At 37.5% G+C, this 10,000-nt stretch overlaps 1 protein-coding gene across 3 annotated transcripts in view; it reads right to left on the bottom strand.

Moving 5' to 3' along the window:
* Positions 1–9,641: 9,641 nt before the first annotated feature.
* Positions 9,642–10,000, bottom strand: part of LOC135194893 (protease inhibitor 2-like) — a 16,428-nt gene continuing 16,069 nt past the window's right edge. For all 3 annotated transcript variants that reach the window (XM_064221094.1, XM_064221093.1, XM_064221095.1), the window contains one exon: positions 9,642–9,696. In XM_064221094.1, the coding sequence (XP_064077164.1) occupies positions 9,683–9,696 (14 nt within the window). In that variant the 3' untranslated portion in view covers positions 9,642–9,682. The remainder of the gene's footprint in view (positions 9,697–10,000) is intronic.

Below are 10,000 nucleotides of genomic sequence, written 5' to 3'. Positions count from 1 at the left end.
TCCTGATTTATCCCAGAACGTATCCTGAGATGATATATCGAAGACATCTCGTCCTATGCAAAGGCAGTCCATAGAAACGGCATTCGTTTGTAGACACGACTCGACCTCTGGTACTGTAGAACGAAGTCGTCTCCATCACCATTATCACGTAGAGTTGGGAATTCTCTAAAGTCATTGTGAGTCCATATTTAAAAGGTCTACATGGTCATAAAATAACTAAAGTCTTGCTTTACCCCACAAATCCGTCATAAATTAATATACGCAATCTACTTCTCAAATATTAAAAATTCCTCACTAAACAAAACATAATCTTTACCCACTGAATCCTCACAAATAATCCCATGTATGACAAACACGCTATCAAAAGAGAACCCATAATGTCTAACAGCAAAAACCCCTTTATGGTTTATATAACTAGCCTCCATAAAATATAATGCCGAACACCCCTTCTATCTAACTCACATACCGCGACAAATTATATCTCCTATCTAAAATAAAAATGCTATTTACAGCTTAACCCCCATTACAACATCTCTCGTAAGAAAAGAAAAAAAAGAAAAAAGGAAAAAATATAAGATAATAACAACAATAATAAGTGAACTTTCCCCATTACAGAGCAACATTAAGAGAAAAAGAAACATATATAATTCAATATCTTTCCCAAAACGGAATGTGTACCGTCACGGAATTTGCTACCGCAGCAATCCCATCGACCAGAAACGACCGGAAAAGAATCCCCTCACATGATACATTCCCGTGGAATGCCATAATCAGCATCTACCAGAATAGTGCAAATCTCCGAGTAATCAACTCCAAAGGGAAAAATCCGCAACCGGATTCATTACACCAACATTAGCAAAAAATCCACCTTTGAACACTTCAGGTGCTTCGAACTGCAGCATAGTCAGACTCGCAACACCAGAAACTCATGATTCTCAAAAAAATGTTCTATACTGAAACTACATCAGCACATTCCACAGAACTATCTCCAGGATATGACCAAGGTGCTCCAAAGTTATCTCGAAGACATAATTCTCCAAAACGATACTGTCCAATTATATAGAAAATTATCACCTATTCAGGATAAAAACTACGATAAACTCACAATTCCATAATTATATACCGCCAAAAAAGAAAGTCACCCCCAAGGATTAATCCCATCTCCTTGTATATATATATATATATATATATATATATATATATATATATATATATATATATATATATATATATATATATATATATATATATATATATATATATCACCATCTTAACAATAACACCACTCCAGTGAAAAAAATATTTCTCCATTTGATTAATGACCCCACGCAAAACAAAAAAAAATCATCCCCACTCCAAAAAACTTGTCCTTAAATCATAACACCCCACGACATTACCCGAATTATATAAAACCCCAATGTCATCTATCCGGCTTGTGAAACCCCAAAAATTCAGCCCCAAATTTCATACACGCAGGAATAATCACATGTTTATTATCACGTTTCTTAGCTAAATCAACAATTTGCCATATTTCAACCACTTCCCACGTAAAATATTAACCCCGAAATCTTACGCCAAAACGACGCAGATTTGTGCATAATAAGAAAAAAACAGTAGAAGGAAATAAAAGAGAGAAAAAAAACCGTGAAAGCATTCTGCCACCAAATCGCAAGAACAGACAGCAAGAAAAAAAAAGGAAAAAATAATGCAATTGCGCGACAATATATTAACCCCCACAACCAATTCTTTTCAATTTCGAGATATGTGTTAACCTCGACCGATCTGTTTTTTTCCTCTAAGACTACAAATCTGTTTCCAATTTTCTCTTCAATGACATTTCTCACGTTAAGTTTTAAAAATACCTTGTCTCCGACATTGATCTTGGGATCAGATGTTTTACTATTACTCTTTTGTACCATATCTCTGGTTGTGGATTCGAGATTACGGCTGAGACAAGCGGGTCTCTCTCTCGCTGTGGATACCAACGCCTCGACCGTATCCTCCCCATGATAAGGCATAGTTAGCAAATCAAATGTGCCTCGTGCTGGACAACCAAACAAAGCTTCAAATGGGGACATTTTAATTGAATCACTAACCATAGTGTTAATACTATGTCTAACAACATTATCATATCTGTCCCAATTCATATCATTCCCACCTACAGTTTTCCTGAGAGCCTCAAGCACTTTCCTGTTTGCTCGTTCGCACAACCCATTAGCCTCGGGTCTGTATGGAATAATTGTTACTTTCTGTATCCCCATGACTTCAGCTAAACATTCCAAGGTTTTGTTCTCAAATTCCCTCTCATTGTCAGTTAATAGAACTTTGGGTGAGCCATATCTGCAAATGATACCATTGAAAAATGCTATGGCTACTTCTCTGGCCGTTTTATGCTTATCCTTGTAAGTTCATCTATTATCACTAACAAGTACTTGTTCGCATATCTAGACTCACAAAAATTCCCCAAGATATCCATATGTATTCTCTGAAAAGGTCTACTCGGTATAGGATACGATCCTAATTTGCATGAAGTTGTCCTTGAAGGCTTACATGCGTTGCACACCGTACAATTCCTTACGAAATTTTCCACATCTTTCCCCATGTTTTTCCAAAAGTATTTAGCATGAACCTCATCATACGTTTTTTTTCTATTCCCAAGTGTGGACTACCGAACCTGCAATGAACTATATCAAAAACCACTGGAATTAGGACCTTCAGAATTTCGCTCTGTGTCGTATCTCCTTCACTTTCATTGGTTCTCAACTTATATTTAATTTTCCTAACCAATAGATTACCTTCAAACTCCAAACCCGAAAAAGGCAACTTATAACGTTTCCTGACTAATTCCCCTCTTAGAAACGCTTTTGCATCTGCTAAAATCTCTTCTTCATCTTGCCTTTGCTCTATGAGAGGTATATCCCATTGTATGGCCTCGCTAGTGACTTGCGCGATTTGGAAACCTACCGTGTCGTGAAAACTCCTGCTGAGAGCATCAGCAACGTTAAATTTGCCCTCTATATATTTGAGCTTTGCATCAAAACCTCTAATAGTTAAAAACCATCGAGCTCTTTTTGGCGACAAATCGGGTTTATTAAAAAGATCTAGTAATGGTTTGTGGTCTGTAAGAACTTCTAATTTATTCCCCATCAGTAACATTTTAAAATGAACTTAGCTCGACACTATTGCAAAAGCTTCTTTATCTATGGTGGCCATGGACTTCTCGTTGCTGCCTTTTGTCCTGAACTTTCTGCTATAAAAAGCTATAGGATGAAATTTCCCATCAAACTTTTGCATAAGGCAAGCACCTATACCTTCTTGGCTTTCATCAGTCACTAATGTAAAAGGTTCACTAAAATCTGGAAACTTCAAAACAGAGGGATTCATTAGCGCGTCCTTGAGCTTTTGAAAACTCTCCACCTGGGGTTTCTTCCATTGAAATTGAACGTCTTCCCACAACACATCAGTTAGGGGAGCTGCTTTATTAGAAAACCCTTTCACAAACCTCCTAAAGAAACCATCGATACCCAGGAATGACTTAATCTCTCTCTTTGATCTGGGAGTGCGAAAATTCACTATTGCTTTGACTTTATCGTCATTTACTCTAACCCCTTTCTTAGATATGACGTGACCTAGATATGTGATCTGATTTTCCAAGAACGAGCACTTGGCTAGCTTAATTTTCAACCCCGCTAATCTAAGCCTCCTAAGTACTTCTGTAAGCACTTCCAGGTGTTGCGCGATCGTGTCCGTTGTGATCAGGATGTCATCCATATACACAAAAACATTTTTGCCCAATAACCCGTGCAAAACTGTGTTCACCAACCTGGTAAAGGTAATCGGACTGCCCGATAAACCGAAAGGCATTTGTGTAAATTCATAGTATCCCTTGGGCACTGAAAAAGCGGTATATTCCTTGCTACTCTCACTAAGAGGGACCTGTAAGAAACCCTGCGCCAAATCAGTTGAGCTATGAATATTATGTCCCCCAATTTCAACACAAAGATATGGTATGCACACGACTGGGTAGCGGTCAGGAATCATCTTCTCATTTAAATGTCTAAAATCGACGCATACATGGACAGAACCGTCTTTCTTAGGCACCGCTAACAGGGGAAAGTTGTAAGGAGACACGCTAGGTCTAATGATTCCTTCTTCTTCCCATCTATGAACCTCTTTCTCTACCTGTTCTCTGATTTTGAAAGGTATGCGATATGCAGGAATATAAATAGGTTTTGTGCCACTCTCCAAATTTACCTTATGCTCCAACACATTAGTCAACCCCAATTTATCACCTTGTAAGGCTACTGTATCCCCAAATTCTGCCAAGAGCCCGCTTATCGCTTCAACATGTTTGCTATAATCCACATTAGCTAAATGTTCTCTAAATGTTCGTTTCCTTGATTGCATTTCTGCCTTCAAAAACTCAGGTTTCCCCTCTACGATAGCCACTGAACCACTATCACAACTCCAATCTTGGAAATCCAATATATATGTGTTCTGGTATCTCCTAACTGTATCATTACAGTTTAGCAACTCTAACCACGTAAACCCATCCTTGGATACACTGTTCACCGATGCCGTGCTAACAACCCCTCTAAGCTTTTTGCTATTTTCAATAACACACACATCTGTGGGGTTTCTCATTTCCTTCAATTTAACTTTTACCATAGACTTCAAACCAGGTAGTAACATAATATCTTCAGATAAAACACCTTTATATTTGTGGTTAGTACCTCCCCTTTCCACCGCCCCATACACGTTACCACCCTCAATATCATCCCCAGCATTGTTAGTATCAGATATAACATCAATATTAGTATCAACATCACCGTCCAAAGTATCATCACCACCATTGTTATCACTGTGAACTCTGATAGAACCCCCGTAATCATTTCCCATATCAGCAACGTGGGTTTTGATATTACCCTTCTCCATAACACTCGTATCACCGCCATTAATATCACCGAGCCACCATTCATTCCTCTTTCCAAGTAAACCTCCATTGTCCTCCCCATTCTTATTCACGTCCTCATAAGGCAGAAAAACACCTGGTATCCCGGCTGTTATCTCATTAACACCCACATGGATCGAAATCTTGTGTCTTCTACAAGCAGGATGACCCAGCAAAAGTCTGTTGCCCAACGCAATTTCTTTCATTACCAAAAATGGTTCTGTTAACACTCTGTCACCGAGAGTAAACTGTATTTGAACACAACCCAGGGTATTTAATCTATGGGCTTGCACATCACACACCGTCTCCGTTGAGGGTTGCAAAGGGTAATTGGAAAACATGGATTGATACAAATTATAGTCCATTTGATTTATTGATGCACCCGAGTCTATGAATATCGGGTATCCACTCCCTTACTGCCTCCATAGACTATAGAACCAGGGCTCTGGGGCGCGCCCTCCCCCACGAGACCACAATGGCATTTACCAATCAACCTGTACCCTTTTTGTTGATCGGGCTTCCAAAAATTTCGCCGATCCCTTTGCCCTTCTGGGTTTGGGGACCTGCCTGGGAAGTTCTCACATTATAATTACCAGAACCTTGAGGTGTAGGTCTCGCATCTCTCCGTATCTGAGACAGACAAGACTGCCAATAATGAACAGTACTTTTACACATTCCACAATATTTAACCCTACACAATTTCTTTGGATGCCCTGGTTTATTGCAGTTGCTGTTGCTTCTGATCGATCGATCTTTTGTTATACTCAACTTTTGCGCACAGACGGGGAGGAGAAAATTCTGTGTCTCTTTGCACTCTATCCCTCGTGCCTGTCCCATTAAAAATTGTGCTATCTACAGTGGGACATTTAGACATATGTTTTTCAATTTGAGTATAAAGTAATTCTTCGTCTGAAGTAGGTTCAATCTTTTCATCAAATCTATTCACTATCACATCCGGTACATCGTGCAAGAGCAGGGAAAAATAGATCAGTTTATAAATATTATCCAGAGAGAGATTACCCCCTGTAGCCCATTTAGATGTTTTCAATTTTCCTACCCAATCCACCACTGCGTCAAACAGTTTTGAACTATGTTCTACGAGGCTATTAGTGCCCTTCCGTAGTTTGTAAAGACCCCAAAGGTCCCTCACCATATCCCCGTGTTCCTTTGAGCCATACGCTGTTTTCAAAAATGCTTGCAAGTCCGTCCAGGTACGACATTTTGTAAATTGGAAACTCCTGCAACGGTGGGAGAGGTCTCCCCTATTGACATCTAGCAAAGCTATCGCCTCTCTAAATGCCTCTACATCGTCCAATATATTCTTTCCCGCTAAATAATTATTAACTCCTTCAATAAAAATTTGTATAGGCTGTGATAAAACGCCATCTACAATCCCTCTGAATGGACTCACACCCGCACTCATGTTTGTTACATGATGTAGTAGCGTCGTGGTATTCTTAGTATCCGCCATTTTCCTCTGTTTCCGAAAGCTATTTTGTTCTATAAGCTTCCCCGATCTCAATAACATCAATGTATTTATATACACAAAACCCAATTGAGAAAAATTAACAAAAATTTTTCCCCAATAATGGATAACAAAAGGCAAATGCGCCCCACGCCCAGTATATTTTCCCACAAAAGCAACAACAACAACAAAAATAGGGAGGGGATAGAAAAGGAAAAAAAATGCAAAACGCTTACCAAACAATCCACCCCGGCAACCAACCATCTCCCACCCGAGCTCTTGCCTGTCTCTCTCTCTCTCTCTCTCTCTCTCAGGGCGTGACTTGCAACAAAAACTCCGCTCGAGTAAATTCGCCACAAACAAACAATAGGAATATAAACAACAACAAAAAAGTAAAAAGAAAAATATGAGAGACAAAAAGAAGAAAATAAGAAAGAAAACTTGAAAATACACTCACATCTTCATATGACTGGAAACCGAATTCGTATACGCACCGCAAATATGTGTGAACTTGCGAAAGACTTTAATACGTCGAAAATTAAACTTTTCCCATTCACGTTTTAAAACACTGTTATTCAAGAATCCCACAATGGTTGACACTGACTTAGCCCGAGAGACGAACTGCTTCTCCTTGTCCGACCCATTACATCAGCAAAAAGAGCCCCGAGTTGCCTATGACATGATTATACCCCTTTTCCCACAAAAAAAAAAAAAAAAACATCTATGTCTAACTGGTCACCAGTCTCTTCAATAGCATACCTACAGCTTATAAAATATATAGAAAGCCTCTTAAACCGCCTGCCACCACTCTTGCCCCGCCCCCCCCACTTTTTATTAAACTACACAAATTGGAAACCCTTACCTGCTGTCAATGGTGCCCTCTGTCTGCAACCATGTAGTTAGGCTATTAAGATCTCGTAAGTATAAAAATATACTATTTATTACCCAAAACAGTTGAATATAAAATAAAAAAAAATGATTAACAAGTCATAATGACAGAAAACCCAAATTTGCCCATAAAGAAACCAGTAAGTTAACATTCTACCCTCCTGACTAAGAATTCACTCCCAGACCCAAAATGTCAATAAGTTCATTTAACATGGTCAGGTTAGAGAATCCTGTCTCTAAATTAGCCATGGAATAGGACCCATCTGTAATAAAGATAATAATGGATAAAAGATACACTTCACACATCACTCTTTTCAAAGTATTCACGTAAAGAAAGTATTTCACACTTCTCTCTCTTTTCAAAGGTAACGGTTTTCTAATTTTTACAAAATATGTGTCATACCTTTACAATGGGGCTTTCTCTCCTGACACTCGGCGTGTACCACCTGACCTCTTTGTGTTCACCGAAAAGAATGTGTCTTTCGCAAGTGCCTTGGACTGTTGGGCCTGTAACATCCGTACAAACGAATGTACATGCTTGACGACAGGGTGAGTGATCTCTCGGTTGAACTGCTTGCATACTCAAATTCCTTCGCTCAAGTAAGCTGCCCTTACAGCTCAGCTTGTCTCCAAGCAAGACATGATATGTGATTTCACTTAACATTACACACTTGTAAGATATGTACGTGTATGCTTGTGTATATGTACATCAATTAATGGAAGAAAAAAATAAGTATCTCAATTGGATTTATTACCATCCATCCAGTTCTTTCTAAAAAAACATAAGATTATCCATATAATATTTTGCTCACCAGGGCGCTTAGAATATGTAATCTACTTACATAGAAAAGATGCATTTCATATCCGAAATATTCATCTTTTCTAAATTAACGCCAAGAACACTAGTTCGTGAAGAAAAAGTCTTGACAGGCTTTTCTATATTGTTAAAAAATTGAATATGATTATGGCTTGTAATCAAACAGCAATTTAATTTTTTTTATTAGAAATAGCATTACTGAAAATAAGATAATATAATATATCCCATGTTGAGAATTCACTTTTCTTCCTTTGGGCCAAATCTATAACGGCATATTTATATCCTGTTTTTATTCATTATCTGGAAAACCAAAGAGGGAGTTGCAGAATGTCACTTCGATGAACAGGTGAAAGAATACACATGAGAATAAAAGTGAGTGGGTAAATGTAAATCTTGCTAGATCTGGGAAGCATGACATGTTCGTTGCGCTAGATGATTTAAATGCAAACATATGGGATATATAAAGAGATGGTGATGTTGGAAGTCCAGTTCCTAAGCGTAAATGATACTTTATCGCTTACTCAGGAAGGAAGCCTACAACTACTTTGTTGTTGTTGTTGTTCTTTTTTGGGGGGTAGGAAAGCCTAAAAAGGTCTGGAAAAGGTGTTTCGCGTTGACTTAAACATACAGGAATTTTAGGATAGGATATGTATAATTTATTATGAGAATTAAAATAAAAAAAAATTATAAATAATGTGCATGTTAAACAGTACAGAAAAATAAATTCTAATGAGATATAATATATATAATATATATTTTAATCTTCATTGGTGAAACAACGGTCTATTTCACAGTAGATTTCAGTATGTACCCCGAGTAAGCTGGAGGTCTTGTCGCGCCTTTTTTTGGATAGGGGCTTGATTGTATGTAATTCCATCCCCCCACCCCACTCTCCCCCTAATTCATAAAGGTGATAATCTTGCTTAGAGGATGTGGGGTGTGGGGGAGTGGGTGAATATGAGGGGGAGAGTTAAAACCTCCTAAGCCAGAACGAGTTGCTAAGTCATGGTCGTCATATTTTTGAAAGAGTTCACTAACTATGCCCATTCTTATGTACATAAAAACTTTATGTTTATAATACTCAGAATATTCTTAGTTTGTAAAAAAAAATTAACAATTACGAAGGTATATATAAGTGAGAAGGCTAAATATTACTTAAGTGTTGCTTTTATTTCTTTCACAAAACTTCATCAAAATAATTTTTTCTTCACATGAATAGCTCACTTCAAATAAGTGTGCCTAATTTCAATGTAATTTTAGTAAATGAATCCAATAGTAACTCTGACTGCAATCATTCTTTAGCGTGGTTATCTGCAAATTCATCTCTACTGAAATTCATAAATGCTTACAGGGAAAATGTAAAAAAAAATAATTTTTTATATGGGATTTTATTAATTTTTCAATACACGATACAATGCTTCAGAATAATGAATTCAAAGAAAGGTACAGGCGCTCGTGGAAGAACCTTAGGCAAGTTTACAATGAAATACTTGAAGGGCAATTGATTTCAAGTATTGTTCTTTGAACTATTTCTTCCATTGCTGTTGAAGGTTTCTGTCTCTCACTGATATCCACCTGTAGAGGACAAATGAAATGTATTGTGAATGAATGTCTAAAAGAGCGTTTGAATAAACTGACTAAAAAGAAGGTGAAAAATTAAATAAATTTATAAATGAATAAATTCATAGGCAAACTGATGAATCAATGGGGAATTTCCTCCCTTGTGAAATAAATACGCATAACGTAATATTTGATCACTTTCTAAATAGCATTGAAATCTCCAGTAATTTCACATCTTGTGAAATAATATACGCATATCGCAATATTTGATCACTTTCTAAATAGCATTGAAATCTCCAGTATATTTTTTAATCATTTC

This window comes from Macrobrachium nipponense, chromosome 15, assembly GCF_015104395.2.
Source record: "Macrobrachium nipponense isolate FS-2020 chromosome 15, ASM1510439v2, whole genome shotgun sequence".
Lineage (NCBI taxonomy): Eukaryota > Metazoa > Arthropoda > Malacostraca > Decapoda > Palaemonidae > Macrobrachium > Macrobrachium nipponense.
This window is presented reverse-complemented; position numbering and strand designations above follow the sequence as displayed.